The following is a 25757-nucleotide window of genomic DNA, read 5'->3' as shown; positions in this document are numbered from 1 at the left end:
AGTTAAAAAGATATTTCCTATCTCAAAAGATTTTCAAATTATTCAACGACTGGAAGTGAGAACTGTAGGTTCATATTTTCCATGTATTTTTTATACAAATGCATCGCATCAAGCGAGTTAAGAAACATACCTAATCTCTTTTGGTGTAGTACCTAGTCATGTGTTTTCATGTGTAGACCAAAGAATTTCTACACCAACCAGAGAAAAACCGTAGGGAGGAGGAAGTGGGTACTCTGTTAGGAGCATTAACAAAAGTAAACTTCTCTGGAGCCCGTGGAATTACAGTCAATTTTCTGGGGAAACCGGAGACTCAAGACATCAGCTGTAGTCCAACTTTGCTGTTTTTCATGGGTATTAAATTTAATAGGATAATATGATGTGTAAAAATTCTTGTTGTTTCTAATTGAAATGTAAAGTTATCATTGAGAGTAAAAAGTTTCTTAATTTGACACAAACAGTCCCCAGAGACAAATCCTGTGCTTGATTACCCTCCTAATGCTGTAATCAGCCATCAGCCTCATGTAACTTTTTACTGACACTGGCATTACCAAGATCCATCATAAAACTTGGGTCTCCAGATAGGTAATTGAATCTTGGACCTCTTAATTTTAGGCGAAGGGCTTCAACCACCACATTTCAAGCGGCCAACTTATGTATAAGGTTTTGGTCCAAAATGGCTTCAATGATTTAAAGTTTGTCAACCCTGGTATCTTTCATGTATTGTATTAGGATCCTTTGTTTTCGCAAATTTATCCTAAAGTTTTTTTTTTGCTGTTTCAGACGTGTCAAAGAGAAATTAAAAGACTTAGAGAAAAAGAACTTCAGTTGTTGTCAGACCTAGATGCTGCATCAAAAGAAATCTTGAGGCTGCGGGGCTTACTAAAAGACTTCTCCACTTGCAATATCGAAGGATCACCCGTTTAAGAAATATTGTACTATTTAAATTATTTATAAATGTATAGTGTTCAGACATTTGTTATTTCCTTTCTGTAATATTTTGTTTCAATTGTTTTGTTCAGTTTTGAGTAATTTTATTTTTGCAGACACAGTGTTCTGGATGCACCTTTTTCAATTCATTTCTGAAATAAATCTTCTCAAAATATTTCAGTGACTCAAAGTCATGGAAATGACTTAAATTGTCTGTTGTTTGGTTAAAATGACATCACTTGTGAAGATCTGTTCCTTGAAGAAACATTTTCAGTTTTTTTTTTAATTGTTTTGAAGTATCTTTTGGTTTTCAAGATACATGAAGATTATTTTATATTTTTTGACTTTATTCAGCCAAAAGACTAGAGACTTATCATGAACCATGATAAAAAGCAAGGAGAGGCAATTTAAGTTTTTTGCCTCATTTTTTTTCTTTTGAAAAGAGCATCATGATGTAGAAAAAAAAATTCCCTAATGCATTCTTATCACCTCTACTGAACTCAAGTGGCATTTATAAATTGTGCATCTTATTTTTACACTATATACGCAAGTCGGAAATAGAAGTGGTCTAACTCAATTGCAGCATTTCAGAATTTCAGTGAACTTCAATTTTTTATTAAAGAACTCTTAACTCACTGAACCTATCCTTTTCCACATTGCCAAAAAAAATAACTGCATTTTCTGCAGTAGGTATCGGTTTTATATTATGTCATGTTATATTTTTAATAAACTAGTTGCAGAAATGTGGAAATTTTGCAATGGAGCTATACTTCATTTACAACCAACGACTCAAATGAGAGATCATTTAAAGTTTCATCAGACATATCATTTTCTTAAAAATCCAAATTTTTTATAAAATTTTCTGTAAGTGATATTTGTCACTCCCAATTTTTCTCTGATGTACGTAAGAATTTTTTATTTACAACAGCACTAACAAGTCAATTTCTTTCTCAAGACTCAAAAACTGTTCTCTGCTCAATAGGCTATTTCTTCAAAATATTTGGCTTTGATTGTATAATTTTTTAGACTATCCGGGGAATAGTTTTAGACCAGTAATTTAACATTACGGATTGCACTATATTTCCTTCATTTAACGAAAGATTTTCTATCTGAACGTACCATGGACACATAAAGTAATTTTCTCATGTAAATAATTTTTATATTAAGTCTGTCAGCACCAACCTTATGACCTTTTGCAAATTCACTTATTTTAATTTTAAGCGCATATTGTTACTTTACGTCAATTTTAAGTTTTTATCATCGCTTCAGGATGTCCATTAAGCCAGTTTCAATATATATTTACATTAAACGTTTATTTTCTCTCCTACTTATGTGCTACAACTAAATTGGAGAGTCAATATTGATACTCAAACTAGAAAAACACATATTTCAATCAAGGTGTTTCAAAATTTCTGCTCATTTTTTAAAGTTTCTCGGAGAATATTCACCAATGTTTTGGCTGCAATTGTCGGAAGGCAAAAGTCACACCTAGTTCCATACAGTAACATCAAATAAAACTTCAAAATTGCTGAGGAGTCCGTAAAAAAAACAGTAAATTAGATGAGAAACAGGACAGAGAAAAAGCAATGAGGAAAAGAAATCCGTGTAGTAATATAATTCATTTTATCCTGAGAAACTCCTATTTTTCAAAAAGTAAAACAACTTATCCCAACGAGAAGCAAGCCATCATGATCTGAGGTCTATGTTTTTCTAGTTTCATAATCAAAATTCAATCCCTGGTTAAATTCAATTTACGAAAATCTTTTCAACCATCCTGACTACAAGTGTACTGAAAACTTACATTTGATGTCTAATTTTTTCCCCGGGCCATAGGATCTGAATATTTGTCCCTTCACAGCCACTAATCTCTCCCTACATTTTTCTTCTTTCTTAAATTCGATGATAGAAAATACTGAAGTATCTTGTATCTCAGGCATTGTAAAGTATTTCTTTCATTTTTCAACGAAAACAATATTGCCTACATAACATTTGGAAGGAGCCCTTATTTTCCAAATGAGGTTTACATCATAGAAAATGAGTTGCCTCTTCCCCTTGGCTGAAAGATTTTATTGGCAACTAATTTATTTGAACTTCATAGTGTCATGAAAAGCAACATTTTTCTCCAAAAACTAGAGTATTTGCGATCTTTTTGCAGTATTGGGTCATCTCCTAGAAAGATTCTTTATCAATGCAGATACTGCGGAATGAAATTAAATGTTCGAATCTAACCACAATCTGTCCAAGAGTGATAATTTTAGCATTTTATTTAAGGCATGAAAAAAACAGTGTCAAACAGTACTTGGTTGCCCCTTTACTTAGCCTAAATCAGACTGGTCCCCATAATCTTTTTAAATACTCAGGTCCTTATACCATGCCTATTATTCCAGATAATTCTTCTCCCTCTCTCAAAGGTCTCTTCACAGTTTTCTATAAGTTACCAGATCTATCTCTTCTTACGGGTATTTCATGTAATTTTCATGTATTTTTGCTTCATTATCTAACCCACATGAAAGGGTTAATTTTCATTTTTGCTGTTATTCAGAGCTATAGAAACTTACACAAAGCGTAAAGATACATTATTTTACAGTATGATACGTGTTGCGATGAGTCAAAGGGCCTTTAACTGTCAGAGAAATTTTTTTATTGATGGTGATCTGTAAACAATTTTTGTCGTACATACTAACTTCACCTTTCCTCTCATTCCCAAAATTTCCTTCTAGGAAAAGGTGTTGCCAATTGTTCTTAGCAGAGAGAGAGCATTCATACAGGATTAAAACAGCCAAGTCTAGGTATTTTCTACTCTTTCAAGCATAAGTACCCTCTCAACCAACATCTAAATTTAGATTTGTTTGGAATCTAGTTGAGGCCCTGTTGTCAAACATATCACGTATTAAATCTGCTCAAATAAATCTTTCTAAAATTCAATCCTTGAAAATTAAAATGATGTTTGAACATATTTGCTCAATACTAGTTTTGATCATGTTTGCCACTGAAGCAGTTCAAACTTCCCAATATTCAAATGTTCAGTCTAGCTGCGCATCTTGAGCTTGTAATCGTTGGTAACATCTCCCTTTGTGAATCTTTCATCTTCGATCTTTTTTTACATGCATTTGATTCATGTAATGACACTAAGACGGTAAGCTTGCTTTTTGAAGAACATGTTTTCTCTTGTACACTTATACTTGTACGTATGTGTTATTCCCAGAATTTCTGTTAAGTAGTGAATTTTTTTTTTTTTTTTTTTTGAACAATGATCTAATCACTGTCCCGACTTCATTTAGGTACTTAAAAGTAAGAGATCTTTCTCAAAATAATGCGCGCAGTACAAAACCAGTGCACAAAAAAGATGATTTAAAATAATTTTTTGGTTTTCATTATTCTCTACTGGTTATAGTTTCTATTTCTTTTACAACTTCTCCACCATTTAAACTTCTGACTGTTTGGTCCTGTATAATGGATGGATACGTCCAACCTTACAAGATACTGTAAATAAAAACAAAGTTGATCTATTTTGAATGAATTGTATTAACTGTTAACAACAGTTCTAACTGTTATGTACAATTAGTGTACAGAGAGACTAGCTGCGTAACTTAACTTAAGCATTATTTGTATAGGTCAAGTTAACTTTTTCTCTTTTTTTTTAAAAAAAAAAAATTGTACATACTGTAATTGTACCGCAAGCATATACCAAAGGTTATTAAAGTAATGTCTCACATTCCTTGTGTTTTCAAGCTAACATTTGACTTTTTCATTCTATATACCATCCTCTCTAAAGAAATTAATAAAAAGAAGAAGCTTCTACAAAGAAGTTTTTTTAAAGTGGTTCTTCTCAGCAGGAAGATCTCAAGTTTTCTGGAAACCATAGAGCTTGGTTCTTGATAAAAAATGAACAAGTAAAAATTCCATGACTCATTGAAATTAAAATTGTTGGCATAAAAGAGTTTTTACAGGAATCAACATAAACTTCAGCCAGCAACTTTTATAAAAAAAAAATGACTTTTTTAAAAATTGTTTCCTCCAGCCAAATGCTGCTTAAATTTTGATAGATTTTCCTTATAATTCCTTCAAATCTTTCTTGAAAAACGAAAGATATTCAACAGGAAAAAGTGAATAATATGACCATCATGCCTACCAACGGTCAACATTTGGAAAACCAACTGACCATAAGCCAATTCAGGCATTCATGGTACTACTTTCGAACAAGAAACTTCTCTCTACCATTTTCCTCATCTTCGAAATTTTCATTAATTCTGTAAGAACTCATCTCAAGTATTTTAGAATTCCATTGAATCAGTGTTACCTACTCCGAAACCCCAAATCATAAGGTGGTTGGAAATTTTAAGAACTTTTATGATGTCCGAATGATGCTAACTTTCTGAAGTGTATCCACAGCTCCTGGCTCTAACTTCTTTCTCAGGTCCTTAGGCATTGGCTCCAATGAGTAAAAGTCTGATCTTACACGGTCCAGTGCTGAAACAAAATGAAATAATGACCAAATCAAAATTAATTTACAGTTTTTACCAGTTATTAAACCAAAAATGAGACTTCATCCTCTAAATTTTGCCCGAGCAGATATGAGGTGAAGGTCAACTAACTACTTCATTGGCTGGACTATCATTCCAATATAATTTTACAAATCTTTGATAGAACCTTAAATTAAAGATTGTTTAGTTGCAGCAAATCCATTTTTCCATTGTTTGGATATTCAACTCAATTTTTAATAAAGGCAAAATTAATTTTCTCTCTCAAAGCTTCTTATGGCCGTGTTTCACTTTTAATGGTGAAAGTGTGTGCGCTGTACATGCCCTCTGAAAATACACTAAACCAGGGGGCAGAGCCCTCTAGTACACTAAAAATATAGAATATGGAATTCATTCAGCAATTTTTTCAAAACACACCAATCTCGTTTATAAAAGACGATCAGTTCAGTTTTTCAGATTCAAGTACCCCTGGAATTAGTTCTTTATCAAAAACAGATTTAGAGGGGAAAAAATATCATTTGGCACTTCTACCGAATAAACATTTCAAGAGTGAAATCAATTGTACACGGACAAATCAATTTCCAAAAAAATCAGGTCCCTTTCAATAAAACGAGAAAAAGAGGAAATAGGAACCTTTTATGGTCCAAAGTGATTCACGAGAAGTTTGGTTCTCTCGATTAGAGTAGCTGGGAATATTGTGAAGAGGGGGGGGGGGGGGGCAAGGGCCTCTTTAGCCCCCACAGTGATCTAATCATTTTGAGCAACAACACAGCATACGATCACGATCACAACCTAGGGCGAGGGGCCCCTCTAATCACGTCCGTGCAATCAGCAAAACTCAGGTCAAAATGAAATGGTCAAAAGCTGTCAAAAACACGACTTCCACTTTTTGAATGCCCCGAAAAGCCGCTAAGCGTTCGGCACTCGAGTCTATGTCCCACAGTGCGTGGGATCCGTCAATCATCTCAAAAATGTATACCTGTCCAAAGTCGCAAAAATGAGCAAAGGATTACATCGAGTAAAATTTCGAAGTAAAAATAACACATTTCCCAATTACACTAGAAAAAAACCAGTCTCTTGGAAAATGGCTAGGATACATAGTTTCCTTTGGTTCAAAATGCTTCACGGGGTGTATGGACTCTTACAATTAGCAAAATCCAGGTCAAAGTGAAGTCATAGCAAAAATAATATGTAAAAAAACATGCCTCCCCTCGTCTGCGTTTGGAATTAGCACCTGTGGATCTCATGATAGGTTTAGCCCTTCCCCTCGTATTAAAAAAAAAAAAAAAAAAAAAAAAAAAAAAAAAAAAAAAAAACCCAGCCACTCCAAATGAGATCACGTAGATCACCTCAGTCACTTACCTTTTTCTAAAGTCATATCGTCCATTTCACTGTTTTGAATCATCCTGAGATGTTTTTGGAATTTCCTGGCAATTTTATTCCGTATGTAATCGGCCTCTATTTCTTGTTTTGTCCGCGGAATCCGAAATTTAGTGCAGCAGCAGAGAATAATGATGCCTGTAAGGAATCAGTAATCAGAATAATTACTGCAAAGCGCTGTCTGCGATACACTTTAACATAAAGCAGTTAGTTACTCGGAAAAAAAGTCGATCGTCCGGTCCGGAAAAGAAGGCGGTCCGCCTTCTTTTTTTAGGATATGCAACTAATCTAGCAGCCTCTGTTGTATCAGCGGCCTTCTGTGAGACATTTTGCATTCCTTAAAATTGAAGGAGCGTTGAAGCACCAAAACTCTACATACAGAGAGTGGGTTATAGGTAATGTTGTGCGAAAAAGAAACTAGTACTTTGGAGTTCGAGGATTCAAGGAGCAATATTCTAAGCTGATTAATTTTCCCGCGCAAGATTTGTGGAGGGACCAGAATTTAAAATTAATTTAGAATTGGTGTGATTAAATGTACCTAACAGCCAAAATAATTTTTACAGCATGGTCTTTCCAGCACGTTGTCGCACACATGGTTCATGTTTAGCCGCACACACACATTTTCATGCATGCACCATGAAAATGAAACATCGAATCGATACTAGTTAGATTTGATGGGGCAATTAGATTATGATAAACTAAACTGTGTAGTTATTTTTAACCAAATGTCTCCAGTTCCATTTTGAGGTTTCTTAGAATCAAATACCTTTTGCGGTCAAGCTCCTAGGGCTTCTCGCGTAAAACGGCACATTAGAAAATGCACTGGACAAGAGGCTTGCCTCATTGAAATAAGGTTCAGATAGCGACAGTAAGACTCCCAAACAGGGTGGCATGAAACGTAAGAAACAAATGAAAGATTGGAAATTTTCATTTAAATATTTCATAAAATTTACGAAGCTGTGTAGGTAATATTTCACATTTTTCAGGGGCTATAATATGCCTTCCTGCCTTCAAACAAAAACAAAAAAAAATAAAAGAAAGTCACAATTTTTACATTCTGCGAAACATGAAAAGGAACCGGTATTTTTCAATATCTTTCATAAAGTTCTGAAATTTCATGAAATGTTTCGCGTGAAATTTCAAGATTTTATTTTTCATAAAATTTTGCCACCCTACTCTCAAACCACGTTTCTCGGTTTGCGACATTGCCGACTTCCTTCCGTAATTCCTCAAAGGCAGAACTACTTTTTTGAAAACTTCCGTGATTTTTCCTCTTTGTGTGAAGAGAATGCTGCGTAACTTCAAGAAATGTCGCTGATTTGTTCTCTTTTAATTTTTTAAAAAAAAGTAAAATGGGGACGGGAAGTTTAAAACACTGCAAACGAGATTCGCGGTTCGGGAGTCTTTGGATATTTGGCGATGTCACGAAGTTGTTCCTGACACAGCCTCGCGGGGAGGATCCATCATATCAGTGGCGTGGCGTGAATGATCGATTATCGATATCTCGCCATTTAAAGCTATGGTAAAGAATCGATTACTAAGGTGTTCGCTGCGAACACCTTGATATTCGATCTTTTTTCATAGGTTTGAGTGGCGTATCAATCGATATATCGTAAAGCACGCCACGCCACTGCATCATATTTTAAGAAAGTAGGTTTCATCTACTGAGTCTCGATGGTATTATCAAAACCACAAACCTGTCGTGAAGGTCGTCACAATTGCCACCAGAACATACCAAGTGCCGAAATTATACAAAATGAGCTGATCGACCAAAGATGGCTTCGTGGTCTCATTGAATGGTTTCTGAAACCAGATTTCAATCCATGCTTCAACTAAGATATGAAATAAAAGAACGACACGATATATTTTTCGGTGCTGGGCTGAAAGGAGCCAACCCTTGTTTTAAAAAAAAATCGAAGCAAGCATAAGAGTTCCTAAGGAACCTAACCTAACTCGAAAAGTCGAGAAAATCGTATGAAAATAGGGATTCAACTTTATTAAACGTAGAATTCGCAAGTACTATAATAGTAATAATGCAATTACGCACAAGCATTCTGGCTTCCTTTTTGAAAATTTATGGCAGATGCGTTTCGCCCCTCCCCCAAATGGAACTTTTCTAGTGCCGTAACTAACGCTGAAATACTAAAATCACTAAAAAATCGGTCGATTTTTATTTATTCAAGTGTTTCTTTTAAAAATGTGATACGAACTTTTGAAATATGCCCAATTTCGCGTGGACAATCGAAGGATTTTTAGCGTTTTTAGTATTTTAGCGTTAGTTTCGGCACTAAAAAAGCCCCATATGTGGTGGCGAAACGCGCGTCTGCCATGAATTTTCAAAAAGGACGCCAGAATACTCGTGAATAATTGCATTATTGAACTTTCTTCTTTTAATCGAGTGTCATGGAGGGAAAAAATTTCAACCCTTTCTCTTTCTCCCTCTCGATTCCACCTTAATGTATTATCATACACCTTAATGTATTAGCAGGGAGGAATTATCATTCCTCCCTGCTTCGGTTGCGAGTGCCACAAAAAGAGAGTTCTCGAAAGGGCATTTAAATTGAAGAATACAAATTTAGAGAGTTTAATAACCACCCGAACGAGGTTGCTTGATAAAGCGCACTTTTCAATCCTCTCCTAATTATTATTACTGGTAATACTTTTCACGAACATGCCAAGGGATTATCCTTGTAACCTTTAGTATCTAAATGTTGAACTGTACACTTTTACAAGGTCGGATTTTCAACGGTATTTGGTGAGCTTTAATCAATTGAAAGTGGGCCACGTACCTCATGATACACTCCACTATAGTCACTCATGTTGGACTGAGCTACCCGTCCAAAGCTAGACGCGAAGCTCGTTTTTGAGGCCACACCCTTTAGTCAATTCATTTGTGCCCTCCCTTATCCGCACCCCACCCGCTCCACCCTATACGAAGTACCACCTTCGAACCCCGGAAATTAACTTAGTAATTTCCAGATTGACTTTTCTAACCTTTGTATCGTTAATGCTATCACCTACTCCCCCGCTACAAGAGTGAGGAAACCTTTGGTGATTTCTTTAATACTTAGACTTCTTCTAAACGACTGTCGCAAACAAAACGTTAAATATAGGTCTTGCCAAGCCTGGGTTAGGGATTTACTAACTGAAAACATACGAGATAGTATAATTTTTCGAGGGATGCAATGAACCCATTGATTTTCGCGGAAACAGAGCTAGTCCCGTTTGAAACGATGCGTCGAGTTCGATTTTCCGGCCTAAAGTACTTCACGATTTCATTGCAGTTCAAAAATGGCAAATAAGCTGGTGAGTCCTCAAATACAGTTACAACGTTCGAAACCACCAGGGCCGGATTTTTACCTACTTGCCGCCCATGGACCACTAGTATTTTGTCGCCCCCTTCTCATTTGTTTTGAAACATCAATGGAAACTATTAAATGAACGTGCCAGCGGGGTAGGGGTGCATAAGACGCGTTTACAGGTGTTGAACACATTTTTTGGGAAAGCCCTGCCAACACTACTAGCTAAAGTTCACGGAACTTTCCGCGAAAGTTAACTGTCGCAAACCTATCTCTGTGTGGACAAGGCCTTCCATTCATCAGAAATGAACGAAAAAATTATGAAAGAACAAACATATATGTGGATAAATGATTTTAACTTCCGCCGCCGCATTGTGTTTGACGCAATGCGTGAGGTATTCATGCATTCTTGTAGGCCCTATCCGTTTCACGCTGTCCGCAATGACCGCATTGTGTTTGATGCAATGCGTGAAGTATTCGTGCAGTCTTGTAGGCGCTAATATGTGTTACACGCCGATCGCCTCCTTGGTAATGACCCGCTGAGACCGATTGTCTAATCCAAAATGCTCCGCGAGTCCGGTGGCTTGCTCAACTTGCGAAAAACGCGCGGGAGGGGAACTTTTGTCACTTTTCTCGGTTCTAAAAGCACCTGCGAGCTTTGGGACCACGCGCAATCGACTTTAGACTTGCTATCGAATACGAAAAATCATGCAGAATTTAAGTTTTTTGTTGACCAGATTCTCGAAAGAAAAATAAAATTTCTATGGAAGTCTGCAACGTCGCAAATGGAGAAACGTCGTCTCGCAATTTGCCCAAAAATATGAATGCATACTCGTAATATTGAAGGCATTATGACTTTCCTCTCTCAACTTATATTCGTCTGTAACGATAAACAATGGGACGCGTTTGCTTACGGCGCAGTGATACAACTATACAACCTCGACGGATGTCCGTATTGCGTGCGAAAAATTGAAGGCGTTTTGACTCCCTGCTCATACTACCTGTAGTTGATTCGATCGAGAGACGCGTTGGTCGGCGGTGACGAGGACTTGATGCAACCATTTGAACTTGATGGATGTCCGTATCGCACCGACTGAAGTGCAAAACCACGTATCTCCATTGCGGTGTTTCAAAATTTCCTTTCTTATTTCATCTCTCCCATGAGAAACATTCCAAATTTACGACTTTAGATTTTGAACCAAATCTTCTGCTATCGAATACGAAAAACCATGGAGAATTTAAGTTTTATGTTCACCACCTTCTCGAAAGAAAAATAAAATTTCTAAGGAAGTCTGCAACGTCGCAAATGGAGAAACGTCGTCTCGCAATTTGCCCAAAAATATGTATGCATACTCGTAAATTTGAAGGCATTATGACTTTCCTCTCTCAACTTATATTCGTCTGTAACGATAAACAATGGGACGCGTTTGCTTACGGCGCAGTGATACAACTATACAACCTCGACGGATGTCCGTATTGCGTGCGAAAAATTGAAGGCGTTTTGACTCCCTGCTCATACTAACTGTAGTTGATTCGATCGAGAGACGCGTTGGTCGGCGGTGACGGGGACTTGTATGACGAGAGCGAATCACGCAACTGGAAGTCTAGAAATCAAATTCGAAACAACATATAAGTATTTACAATCCGTACTTACAAATCCGTTATAGGGGAAAAATACAAATTACGTCATCTTTAGAATCAAGCCTCCATTTGACTTGTGCTAAAAATATTTGCGATAATAAATCGTCTAGGAGTTGATTTCTGAAACGCCCGTTATATGATCCGTTTTCTATGAAAGATTTTGACGAGAAACTGTGAGACGTTAATTTCTAGTTCAGACCCTGTCCAGTGGCCCATTGACGCAAGACCGATTTTCATCGAATTTCTTCATTGCAACCGCTTGTCGCCTGCTGAGCGGAATTTTCAAATGAAAATTTTCGATCGAGATCCTTGCTCTGCAGTTTTACCATCGAAGCGTGCTTATTAGTGTACAAAAAAATAGTTAAGGAGCATTCTAAACTGTCAAAATTCTCAATCAATCCAATCTACCGCCTCAAATATTAGTGATCGCTACAAGTTGCGATTTAATCGGAGAATGTACGAGTATCACAATTTGATCGACGTCAATTGATTGCAATATTAGATATATCCGATGAAAAATTGCGATGAATTGCAATTTCGTCCAAAGTGCGAAACCACCTATCTCCATTGTGATATTTTAAAAAATCCGCTCCAATTTCTGTTTTTCAAAAGCAAAAGTCAAAATTAATTCTTGAATTTTAGAACGAATTATTTGCTAACGAAGAGGAAAAATCACAAGAGTTAAAGAGTTTTTTCGTCTAGTGTGTTTTTACATAAAACGCCTCTGAAAGAGTTAAGGCGCCCTCAAATCTTCGGTATTTTCCTGATTTTGGTCATGATCTTAGACCCTCACTCGTTCAACGAAGTCAACCGGGAGAAGGTAATAAAAATGACCTTCCCCCTAACGCCTTGTCTCCATGGGACGTTTCACGGGATTTTTCCCATACTGGAAAAAAAACACATTGGATCTAGAGTCCAGACTCTTAAAAACATCGACAAGAAAAAATACTCTTGATTCAATCAGATTTAAGCTTGAATCAAGAACCAAGCCTCTTAATTTGAGCGGATTTCCTTGTAATTTAAGCTTAAATGTGATTGAATCAAGAGTCCTTTTTCTTGTCAATGTTTTCAAGAGTCTGGACTCTAGATCCAATGTGTTTTTTTTTCCAGTGCAAGTTCGAATCGCAGGAATGAAACTTCTGGGCTTGCTTCCCGTTAAACATCACAACACAATTTCTTCTTCTTCATTTTAAGTCGTTTCTGGGACTCCACAATGACTCTTAATTGTCACTGTGATTAGTATTGACTAACTCAACATTTTTCCCAACTTCGCAAGTGAGATTTTTCCCTAAGACAAATCCCATGAAACGTTCCGTGGAGATAAGGCCTTAACTGGAGCGCGTTAAAATCATTCACGACCGAAAAAAATCGAAATTTCAAGTCAAAAGAAGATAGCAGGCGGTCTCACATTTTTTCAGGTTAAATAACTGACCCCCTTGAACCCGCTGAAATCCTCATTCACCTTGCTATTTCGATATCTTAGAGGCCATGGATGAATTCAACTCTAAAATTTTTGAGTATTAGCCATTTTTCGTAAGTTTTGGTTCATAACCGTAACCAAAATTCAGAAAAGGGGATGATTTTCTCTAAAAATGTAGGGGGGGGGGGGGGCGTAGCTTCGACTGGGGGTGCTTTGGACAAAAACCATAAGAGGGTGTTAATTTAGTTTAATTCTCTGCCCATGAAACATAATCCTACAGTCTGGCGGTTTAACCCTGGATCATCCTGTACTTTCAGAATCAGAGAAATACTGAATCTGACTATCGCGAGGACCAAAAAGTGCGTTTTTAACCACTAATCGAATATCACATGGGAAATAGAATGGGGGGTTTCGCCCTTCTCCTATTGTCAACCATGCCACATCATCCCTCTATGAAGTTCCAATAAAATGCTAAGCGGAATCATCAATCTACTCATCATCAAAATAGATTCCGGAGACCGAAACGAACGGCTACAAAAACAAACTAATATGTTTGGAACCTGTTTCAGCTTTTACTCCCTGTCTTTTTTCAATTTCTCCTCTCTCTTTCCTGCAGGTTACTCAGTTTTCGGCCAAAAGACAGAGGGGAGCATACCACCCCTCTTGGAACCGACGGAGTCAAGTACAGGGCTTGTCAGTGCTGTTGTTATTCTTTAAAAAAATCTCACTGATTCTGTTGGGAATGGATGAAATTCATCGTGCTCGGTCGATGCCCGTGTTGCATTTGCAAGAGACAGAAGGCCTCATCACTTTCTTCGCACTAATTGCTCTCGTGTTTAGCGATCGATTGATGAGAGAACGTGTTAATGACATAGCCTTAACGCAACTATTCAACCTCGCAGGATGTCTGTATTGTATTCAACAAATTGAAGGCGTTTTGACTTTACGCACAATCTACAGCTGGGTCAATCAACGAACGCATTTATGACAGCACCTCGATGCAATTATTCAGGCTTGATAGATGTCCGAGTCACATATCGATGTTCAAAGTGCGAATCGACGACGTATCTCCAAAAAATCCGCTTAAATTTTACCTTTCCCAAGAAGGGCAAGTCTTTCAGTGTCAAAATCGAAAGTTCTACAATCGAGCTGAAATCAACCTGATCCTCTGTATAAATTATTACGAGTACGATTAAACCACATCTGTTCGGCAGAACTGGAGAAGCTCGATTTACCAGCGTTAAGATATTGATAAATTAACTCGAATAGAAATAAAAATATCGAATTACCAAAGACTCACATTTTAAACATTTCTACTGAGCAGATTACAGCTTACCATCGGATATGATGAAATTTTTAATTTGCACCTCGAATTGCGAGAATTATCGTACCGTCGCACAGTGCGGCATCCTTATGGCGACGACGCGGACAAAAATTGGTATAGGCACTTAATTTTAAATAATGAAGATGGTAGCACAAACATAGGAAAACTCTTTGGCATTATCAAAGATAAACACTCGAAGAATGGGACAATGTTATATCTCAGGATATATTTGGCGTATTTTTCGAGAAAGGTTTATTTGAAGTTGGCAACCTCGAATCAACCCTATGTTAACAATGTAAAAGCATCGTGAAACACCCAATTTTTAACTTCAAATATCTCTGATAGTAGCAAAAAGTCCCAAGATCTTTTGGGTAGAATTAAACTTATGTATCTGAGGATTAAGAAAATATCTACCGCCCGGAGCATTTTGCGTTTCAAGCGAGAAATCTTCATTTGAAGTTGACTTCTTTTTCCCGTGTATTTCGTTGTGAACCCGTGATTCTCGACCCATTTTTCGCCCACTTTCTACCCACATTTGAAGTAGTTTGGGGCGAAAAATTTGAAAATGAACCATCATTGCGAGTCAGAGATATCTTCAAGATTTCAAACTGCAAAAAAATATACAGATGTCGAGTTGTTAATTTTTGATTTTTGTCCGCGGAGGGCCGCACTGTGCGTCGCTAGGAGAAGAGCCGTGCGGAATTCGAAATACCCGCCATACACGAGAGTCCAATCAGTAGTATGGATTTGAATTTCCCACCTCCGGACTCACCGCGCGCCGTGCAAGGTGGCAGCTGTAGCTCCAACTCGCTGGGAGCGCTCTGAGGTGGTTGTCTAGGAGCGGGAGAATCAGGGGGCGAGAGGGGGGCTCTGGCTGCTCCTCTATAAGGCCGTGTTCGTATTTTGAATCCAGCAAAGCAACGACCCAGAACAAATCCCCACCATCCGGGATGAATAGAATGCAACGCTCCGGAGTTGCCGGTCTTAGCGCAGGTGTCGCGCGCTACCTGGCGGTGGTTGCCGGAAACCAGACTTGCAAGAGACTTGCAGACTTGTTATTACACCTTTCTTATTTAGACGTTTCATTGAATTTTTTATGTGTAATAATGCTCTCCGAGTTCCCGTTTTCTCTTAAGGTAGAGTTTTCATTTGTTTTTGTAGTAAATGAGGTCTGAAAGTATGATTAACAAATTTAAAAAGGTTGATCACCAAACGTTAACACAGCCGAATCAAAAAATTAAGAGATGAATGAAAATTCAGACACAAAAAAAATAAAAAAAAATCATACCAAAAAATAAAAGAAGGTTAAAGAAGAAAAAAAAGTACAAAATTTATGGAAAGAAAAAAAATGACAAAACAAAAAAATTGTAATGGACACTTTTTTTTAAAATTTTAAGAAACTTTTTTTCGGAAAAAGAAAGGAATGTTGGAAAAGCATATTTTTTTCAATCAGATTTATGACAGTACGCAATAAGCATTAAAGAGGGAATTGATTTATCTCCAAACTTTTTGACAAAAAAATTTACCTCTAAATTTATGAGGGAAAAAACCAGTTTTTGTAGAGACCTATTGGCATGTGAGATTCCGAATCATCAATAAAGTCAGCCGATAAGAATACTAGGAACGTCTCTAAATTTCTCTTAGGTCCGCAACCCCAGCTGGTGCAAAGCCCAACCAGTACATCTAGAAGAACAGGTTACCTGAAGACTAAATCAGAGTACCGAGAACCCGACAACGATGCACTCCACCCTTGTTGCCAACCCTACATAAAACCCCAAAAATTCTCCGCTAAAACCAGCGGAAAACCAGAAACTCGGCACCGTCGCGCGGCAACTCCCACCGCGACTCGGCCGCGTAATCGCCACAACCGCAGCGCGACTCAGTGAGCGAGGTTTCTCCGGCGGCGAGATCGCAGCTCCAGCTCCCATCGACGAGGGCACTTTTTCGGTCCCCCGATGACCCCGGGGCCCGCGGAAACGTGACGGAGGGCTCCCGTCCCCCCAAAACGCGAGTGCGCCCCCCGGAACGCGAGTGGAGTCTCCCTGTGAAGTGAAGTGCCCGTGAAAATGACAATGACGCGAAAGTTGGTGAAGTTCCTCATCCTGTTCGACAACACGAATCTCCTCTACTTCCCCGGACAGTTTCTGAGTGGGCGTGTGCTTATCGAGCTCAAGGATGACACGCCAGTCCTCGGTAAGACCCTTCGAAATCCATTGGAATGGGTGATAAGTTAGTTGATAAGCTGGGTGAGTATTCGGATGATACCATGGAACTTAGAGTGGGATTGGAGATCAGAGTTTAGTGGTTCGTGTAAACAAGAGGCCTGCACTGAGCAGGGGCGGTCTAGCCAGGGGTACTGGGGTACTTTAGCCCCCCAAAAATTTGACGGGTGGCTCATAGGGCCCCTACAGGTTTCTTTTTGGGCCCCCAAAATTTGAAAAACCACATACATGTGGACTTGGAGTTAATCGGAGGGGGCCCCACCTGAAAGGAAGGGGCCCCGAAAACGCATCAGCATACCAAGAATTTCCGAGCAATACCGCAGTGTCGGTCTTCTGGGGCTTAAATGTGAAAAATAAACTCGGGCCCTTAGTGCTAGTGCACTAAGGACCTGAGTTCATTTTTCACATGTAAGCCCCAGAAGTCCTAGAACTCATTAGTTTTCTGACAATTTTCATTGGGGGTAAGAGATAAGTTGAGTGCATTGATTGAAATCAGGGCAGGAATCCCTCCAGAACTCAAGATCAGGGTCCTCTAATTCATTTAAATATGAGGCCTGCCTATGGGGTGTACACTTCTTTATTTATCATAAGATTTATAAGTCTACAACTCTTAGGTCTCCATCTCATGAAGACAGGTGGTAAAACAAGTACGGTTTTGGTCCGGAAACAAGGTCCATTCGTTTTGAGCGAAAGAGAGATCTGTCGTGAAATTCTATGGTTTTCAAAGTTGGGACCTTCAGTTTTCAATGGGTATAGGGTGTAATTTGCTTGCTCGAAAGGTCAGCCATCAAAGTGATGAAGGGCTTGAGATGAAAGTCTGGTGATCCATGGATGCCTCATGGATAATATTTTAAGTTTCATAAGTGATGGAGTCCAAGGACTTCACCGTAAACTCCAGACCATAACGTCCAGGAGACCCCAAATAAATGTGGCTTCGATGTGTGATGTGTCGAGTGTTGTATGCTGGAACTCAGACTCACCCAGAGTAGTTCAGTTCAAAAATTTGAGGGTAGAGTCTGGTGATTCATGTGAACAAGAGACCCATTGAAAAAGTTTTCGGATCCTATAGCGAGAGCCTCAGCTGTAATAATTTGAAAGAATGTGAGTCAGGGCTATGATGAGATGTGAAATGGGAAAGTTATTCATGACTCAAGCTGAGGGTCTCATAATGAATGTAAACAAGGAAACTACAGTAAGTCGAAAAAAACTGTATTTTTATCTCACTCGTACATCCCTCAAGTCGTAGAACCCATAAGCTTTCATCAATCTCTGGTAAAAATAAAACCGCATGTAAATTTTCAGAAATGCTGAAAGATCCCCGATGATAATCAAGGCAATGTCGCCACATCGTGGTTTCGTCACCTGGGATTTACTCGTCAGAACAAGCGATTTTCAGGTATTTCAGGCATGCATATCAGGCGATTTTCATAATGTACCAAATCACAATCCTCGATTATTATCAGAAAAATCTTTTGGTGCCTACGTCAGAGGATCATTGACGATGTTTTTTGACGATGGATTTTTATTGGGCCTCAAGGCTGGAATGAGATACGCGTTGGTCGTTATAATAGAACACGGGGTGAGAATATGCAGAACTTACATCAAGGGTCAGAAATCTATGCGGACAAGGGAGACCCGTAGTAAGGATATCCGAATTAAGATGAAAAAGATGAAAAAGTATACCGAAACACGCATAAGCGTTTTAATTTTATGCGTGTTTCGGTTTACTTTTTCATCTTTATCATAACAGCACGCGAGATGCGTTTTTCCAGTTATATCCGAATTCTCTATGAGACCTTTAGTTTCCAATCGATATCGGTGTAAAATAAGTGCTTTAGCACGGAGTCTATGGTGGGATGGGTTCAGAACGCAAGATCGGCAGTGGCGCGGCGTAATTTGGGATAAATATATTAATCTGCCATTAAAACACATGATAAATGATAAAAAAAACAAGGTGTTTGCAACGAACACTTTAATAATCGACTCTTTACCATAGCGCTCGAGTGGAGAAATATTAATAATCGATCATCCACACCTCGCTACTGAGGATCACGATTCCATGAAGCAATGTTTTCTCTTGCTCATGGGTCCCCCAAGTCTTCTATTAATTATAGGGATGATACGCAAGGAAATGTCAGTATGAGACTCAGGATGAAATCGGCTAGAGTCTAGTGGTTCATGTAAATAATAGCCATGAACCCTTGGAAAGGTCCCAAGTTATTTATCAGTATAGGTATCAATTTTTTGTGCAAAGTAAAACCTAGAAAATGGACTATTTCAGTTCGGGATCCAAGATCTGGATATGATGTCAGAATGTTGCTTGCCCTTAGAGGTCCAGTTAAATTAAATAATTTCTGATTTAGAACTTTCAGGATCTTATTATGTTGATTTTTAACAAAATATGAAAAGTTGTATATTTTGATCAGCTTAGGTGATTTTTATATCCTATTCACTATTTTGAAAGAGAGCGATGCTTTTTTAAAAAAAAAAAAAAAAAAAAAAAAAAAAAAAAATTCTGCGCATTGTCTGAAAACAATGAGTACTTACACAGCGCGTGGGTTCATGCGAACAGGTGGGTACACATAGAGGTATAAATTTGAAAATAATTTTGTCCTACTGTCAGTTTGGAGGACATGCATTTCAAAATGCATATTGTCGTCACAACAGAAAAATATTAGTCGGAATCCATAGTTCAAAGGGTGCACACAAAACCTCGAAAAATCTTCTAAAAAGAATATTAAATTGTAGATGAAAAGAGTGCAGGAGTTGCCTACTCCTTTTTATTACCCTGGTCGTATCAACTGACGAAAGTTATCGTGAAGGTGACAAAAATGTGTCCAGTGCGCTAGCTACTAGCAAGTCGCAATCTCTGAATATCACTTAAAGAAATAAGAGTTCATCAGTTTAGCAAGACACTCTTTTTATCCCAGATGTCTCAAAAAACCTATAGTTCCGGCGATTTCACCAAAAATTTGGTCGATTAAACAACCCTTCTTTGTTGATGTGACCGATAAGTAATTCAAAGAACATAAATATGAAAATGTCTAACTGTGTACATGATCAATAAGACAGAAAGTTGGAATTTTTTAGCCAACGTTCGTTAAAAATTAGCAAAGAGCTGAAAATCTCAATACAGAGGGAAAAAGCTCATACGAGCACAATTTCCCCCAAAGAGATACGCTGTTTGGTACAACACCTGTAACGACCATTCAGGAAGGCAACTGCAGGCGCGTTTCGGCCGTTTTGGGCCAATCCTTAGGGCAGCGCAGCCTCCTGAATTTCCTGCTACCAAGCTCGACCAAACAGCGTATCTCTTCGGGGGAAAATTGTGCTCATATGAGCTTTTGTCCTCTGTATTGAGATTTTCAGCTTTTTGCTGATTTTTAACGCACTTTGGCTAAAAAGAAATTCCAACTTACCATCTTACGACCAGTGCGAATCAGTTTGTGATCAATAATACTTTACACCCAAAAATCACCGAGAGTATACAATTTATGATCACTGATGACGAAATGTCATACCCTCATCCTTCCCCTGAAGTTTTTTCTGATGACGCCCATCATAAACACGGAGGAAATGTTTTCACTCGCGCAAGCGCCGGATGCCCGCCTCGACGCCGTCGACGAAGCCTTATTTGTTGAGACCAGTTTGTTTATTGAGCAAAGCCGAGACCGCAGGTTGGGTAACCGCTTTGTATTCGGCCAACGTACGCGTGTTTTAGCGAGCAAGCCCGTTCATTCGGACTCGCCGCCGGAGCAATGGAGCATTCCCACGAAAACGAAAGTGAAATGTCAGCCGGGCACGAGCTAATAATTTGTTTCGGCGACTTGCCGATTGTGGGAATTTTCGGAATCCGAATAATAAGATAATGAGAGATCTCGGCTTTTGCACAGCGAGCGGGAAGTCATTCCTGCCGCGTTTGGAATCGCGGAGGTTTGCTCTGAGCGTCTAAAGTTGGACTGCATTTATCATGCGAGATGTAATGTTGTAAAGTTGCATACTTCTGAAAATGAAGGTGTTTTGTAATTCGAAGGGTTTCATTCAGTTACGTAACGAAGTCGGTAATAGGTCAAAATGTCCCAAATAAAATGTCAAAAAGTCAAAATGTCCAAACCCTGAATGCCCAAAAATCTGAAAAGGCCAAATATCAGTAATGTCCAGCAGATAAATAAGTCGAAAAGTAGGCGAATGTCCAAATTAATGGAAAGAGTAAATATATACTGACTGATTTCAGACTTCTTCGTCAGAATCAGTGTCAGCATCACAAGTCGATTGCTCTACGCAACGTCAATGTACAAGGTTATCCAAAAGTCACCTATCACCCCTGTATCTTTTTCCCTAATTGAGATAGAAGTTTGAAACTTTGGCAATGTTCCTCGGTCATAAGTAGCAACTTTTTGGTCCATAAAATCCAATGACAACTCAACCAATGCCTAATCTCACATGTGGACATTTGCCTACTTTTGGACTTATTTGTCTGCTGGACATTACTGATATTTGGCCTTTTTAAATTTTTGGGCATTCAGGGTTTGGACATTTTGACTTTTGGACATTTTGACCTATCACCACGAAGTCCTTGCAAAAGTCAGGGGTTTTAAATTTGATCAATAATTCTTGATTTGGCCAATCATGCAGGTGGGCTGCCCTTTCCTGAATTCCTCCTTCATGCCCCAACTCTCAGGGCCGTATTCTTAGTTGATCCTCAAATGATGAGGCCGCCTTTGGCCATAAATTACACGGATAAAAGAGGCCTCGACGTTTCAGTGACGATTATGAATACGATTCCAAAAGCTTTACCTGAGATAAATGTTGGAGTTACACAACACTATTGAGATCATCGTTTTTCCTGTAAAATTTTACATAAATATGGTGGGTGAAATCGATTGTGTCCATCTCTTGAAAGAGCATTTCCTGACTAATGACACTTTCCTATCAACAAAGTTTCTCCGTTTTCGCATGGTAAATATTTCTGACAAGTGCAATTGATTAAGCTACTGCGTGTATCAGTACTAACAGTAACAAAACGATACAGACCGCATTGTTACATAGTCACGTAGGATCGAACCCAGAAGAAGCGAGTTTTACATTTTTATTCCTCAGGAAAACACAATGTCAGAGATAAAGTTCAACGCCTTCCACATTTAAAATACTTTTCCTTATGATTTATCGAATATTTTTGATAGACGAGTATGTACGAAAAACTGACTCCTACTGACACCCCCCCCCCCCCCCATGAATTTAGATTCCTTTCTTTCAGTTCAGCCCAGAGAGACCTCACTCTTCCAATTCAAGATACGCGATTGGGCGGAGCAGAAATTAAGTTCGGGGATCAACACTTATTTCGCCCGGTAATGATTAATTGCCAATTTGTCGAGCATTTTATTATCCTATTGATGACTGATGAATGTCGAAGTAGGCGATTTTCGAAGCAAGTTTGCCAAACTGAGTCTTTGTTTTGCAGACTGTTACAAAACCGCTATCATTCAAACCAACACAATGGAGATGTTGCATGTGTGAGATATTTGCGATTTGACCATTGGTTCTTATGTAAAAATTGACGAGAAATACGATGGTGCCACTGGTTTTTTCTGAAATCATCTCCCAAGCTCAAAAAAAGCTCTCAAAGTGAGGCCAAAATGGAGGGGATATCCCGCCCTACCTGAGAGTCCACCTCTACATCAAAACAAACTCTCCATGCAAAGATAGGGAGCAAATACATTAGCAGGGTTGCCGTGTTTTCAGTTCTGGAGTCCCCAAAGAAATTTGCAGCCTTGTCAATGCATTTGCTCCCTATCTTTGCATGGAGAGTTTGTTTTGATGTAGAGGTGGACTCTCATAGGGTAGGGCTGGATATCCCCTCCATTTTGGCCTCACTTTGAGAGCTTTTTTTGAGCTTGGGAGATAATTTCAGAGAAAACCAGTGGCACCATCGTGTTTCTCGCGAACTTTTACATAAGAAACAACAGTCAAATCGCAAATCCCTCACGCATGCAACATCTCCATTCCTTCCCAAAAACAACGTCGATACTATAAAGAAGATGGCATTGCGGGCCCTCATAATATTTTGTCTATGATCGGCGGCTTTCTTCGCGATCATGGCCACGCTACGAGTGGTGCTTCGACGGAGAAAGTGAATAGACAGGGAGGGTGGGAGGGGGGCGCCGGGCCGGGACCGAGTGGAGACGCGGGCCTCGTGCGTGGAGCGTAGTCTTGGACGTAAGCGCGACTTCTGGTGTCCGGACCGGTCGTAAACGAAGCGCAAGCTCCAAGCTCGTCTATACGTGAGCGGCCCGCGTTTCGGCTGCCAGACGATCAATTTGGCCCGGGTCCCGCACGCCATTAAACGGCGGAACGATGATGAACGTCTTCGATACGTGGTCCATGTTGCCTATTCGGGTTACCTCCTCTGCAGATTTGCTATACCACTAAAAGAAAAGTCGCTTGGATCTAGAGTCTAGAGTACCTGCATAGCAAAAGTGCAGACAGATATGAAACTCCGAAAATCCATCAGGCCTTCACCGATGCCTCCGCGAATAAAGTTAGGGCCCAGAAATGCAGCCAACCTATGAATTTCAATTATCCAGAGCGATTTATTAATACAATTGTTACGAACCATCGTTTATAAAGCACGTATTTGACTTAGTTTTTGCATAAATTTACTCATTTTTGTGGAAGAACGCTCATTTATGTACTTCCTTAGCCATCTTCGTTAGAATTGGAATCTGCAGACTGGCAGTGAAATTGTGTGCGTTAGAAGTTGGTTAGAAGAGTGGCTGCACTTTTGGGCCCTAAGCCCTCCATGAAGCGATCTGTCCATTCTCTCGCTATACAGGTACTCTGCTAGAGTCCAGACTCTTGAAAACGTTGACAAGAAAAAATACTCTTGATTCAGTCGGAATTTTCGCTTGAATCAAAAGGAAATCCGCCTAAATCAAAGGCTCGGCTCTTCGATTCGAGGAAAAATCGGATTGAATCAAGAGTATTTTTTCTTGTAAATGTTAGTAAGAGTCTGCACTCTAGATCTAAGCAACTTTTTTCCCCGGGATGCTTTTCCAAGTGAAGTTTGTGTTACGGCGTGAGACGGAAACAAAATAGCGGTGCACAGAAAAAAATGGATGGTGCTGACGACAGAACCTTTTGTTCATACGGCTCCCACAGTTTCTTTGTTACACTTACAGAACTTTCTGTTGTGAGACAGAACTTCTGTCGTGGGAACAGAGCACTCTGTTCCCACGACCAAAAGTTCTGTAGTGTACAAGACTGTGGGAGCCGTATGAACAAAAGGTCTGTCGCAGCACCATCATTTTTTCGTGTGGTGGCAGTAGAGGATCCAGCAAACTGACAACATTGTTCCCCCCCCCCCATTTAAACGTATGGAAATGTATCGATTCTTGAAGGGGCCAGGTGCTCCGACAAGAATCGATTATTTAACATAGGAAAAAGGTTATTTAACATAGGTTAAATGGAGGAAATCCGCGGGTGTTGCCAAATTGCTGGATCCGCCTCTGGATGGTGGCCAAATGACTTTTGGTGGTCTTTGATGTTGGCATTGGATGCGACTGTGTAGGGATCTAAGTGTGAATTTGCCCGGATAAAAGATCATTCCTGAGAAACATATGCGCACACAGAAACACTTGACACCAGTGGCGTGGCGTGCTTTGCATATATCGATTGATCTGCCATTTAAATCTATGGAAAATAATCGATTATCAAGGGGTTCAAATGGAGATTCAAATGGAGAAATATTGATAATCGATCTTTCACGCCACGCCACTGCTTGACACAGAAACATATACACTCGTTCACGTATACATTATCACTGATACTTTGAACAGTCATCAGAGATTTTTCCGAAAATTCCCGGTCCTATTCCCGATTTTTTTTTACTTTTCTAGAAATTTTTGATCTGCGAGTACGACTGGGAGATCAATTTTCCAAAGGAAATTGAGTGTTCAATTTCCGAAGATATCGCGAGGACCGTTGGCGGTTGTAAATATCTCCAGATGTGAAGCTCGAGTGGCTTTCACAAATCTTTTTCCGTATTTTAGAACCATCTGAGATGAAAACCATGTGGATGTATGAAAATAACATTAAAACTCACATAATTTAATTGTATGTTGATTTTTGCCCGACTGTAAAAATTTGCTTTGAAACTTGCTCAACGAACCGTTCCCATAAAGACAGATTGAGTATACAGAAATGGCTATAGCCAAAGATGCATATTTCATATAATTTCTAAAATACGCATCTTTGGCTAACTATTTCTGTACACTTAATCATGATTACTAGATGCAATATGCGAATAAAGTACTTTCCACATTTCAAAAATAAGAAGAAAAAAAAAACAGATTAACGTGAAAAATTAATTTCTTTTACGAGCCAAATGCTGACATTCGAAGAAAGTGTGGGGTAGACACGGTGATTGATAAGTTTAATTTAGGTAATATTGACTGATTCTTGTATGCTAATCTTTGGAATGGTGAAAGCGCCGCAGAGCCATGTTCAGTTATCTATCCGCGAGAGGTAACTCGTCGTAACCATGGAATCTAGTTATTACAGCCGAGAATCCCTCAGGACGCTGAACGTGATGATCCACAATATGGAAGAACAGTGTTTGTACAGCTATCAACCAATCTATCTATCATACCAAGCGCGGATTGTTATCAGCGTAGTATACTTTGCAAGGAAAAGTAGACCATTGATAATCATGGGCATTTTTAAGATTATGTAAGATATAATTTATGAAAACTAGCATTATTAAAATGCTTATTCAAAATCCAGAGAACTTGCGTTCAATAATAAAAACTATGAGAAAAGAGGTCATTTTTAGTATCAAAAGTTAACCAAAATGATTAAAACTTCAGCGCTGGGAAATCAGATGTTCTGCAGGGGCTTGACCGAATTCACATGGTGCCGTCACGTTATTCTTTCTATCTCGCGCGAGTCGGAGGTCAGACCTTAGGGCGACGGCAAACTGCCACCCGGGTGGCAGTTTTCAAGAAATTTGTATGAAAACTGCCACCCGTATAAATTTGAAAACTGCCACCGGTAGTGAAAACTGCC

The 25757-nt window shown here is 39.0% G+C and overlaps 3 protein-coding genes across 6 annotated transcripts in view; 2 read left to right on the top strand and 1 right to left on the bottom strand.

The window, feature by feature from the left end:
• Positions 1-4663, top strand: part of RapGAP1 (Rap GTPase activating protein 1) — a 711927-nt gene extending 707264 nt beyond the window's left edge. For all 4 annotated transcript variants that reach the window (XM_019050723.2, XM_072301237.1, XM_019050725.2 and 1 more), the window contains one exon: positions 781-4663. In XM_019050723.2, the coding sequence (XP_018906268.2) occupies positions 781-924 (144 nt within the window). In that variant the 3' untranslated portion in view covers positions 925-4663. The remainder of the gene's footprint in view (positions 1-780) is intronic.
• LOC109036485 (uncharacterized) lies at positions 4433-9622 on the bottom strand. Its single transcript, XM_019050730.2, has 4 exons — positions 9578-9622; positions 8486-8591; positions 6771-6926; positions 4433-5397 (listed from the first exon to the last, which is right to left on the bottom strand). Exons 1-4 carry the CDS (start codon positions 9605-9607, stop codon positions 5276-5278), a joined length of 414 nt encoding a protein of 137 aa, XP_018906275.1. The 5' UTR covers positions 9608-9622; the 3' UTR covers positions 4433-5275.
• Positions 9623-16340: 6718 nt separating this feature from the next.
• Vdup1 (arrestin family protein Vdup1) overlaps positions 16341-25757 on the top strand; it is a 35216-nt gene continuing 25799 nt past the window's right edge. The window contains exon 1 of the mRNA XM_019050746.2: positions 16341-16665. Coding sequence (XP_018906291.1) covers positions 16539-16665 — 127 coding nt within the window. The 5' untranslated portion in view covers positions 16341-16538. The remainder of the gene's footprint in view (positions 16666-25757) is intronic.

This window comes from Bemisia tabaci, chromosome 6, assembly GCF_918797505.1.
Source record: "Bemisia tabaci chromosome 6, PGI_BMITA_v3".
Lineage (NCBI taxonomy): Eukaryota > Metazoa > Arthropoda > Insecta > Hemiptera > Aleyrodidae > Bemisia > Bemisia tabaci.
This window is presented reverse-complemented; position numbering and strand designations above follow the sequence as displayed.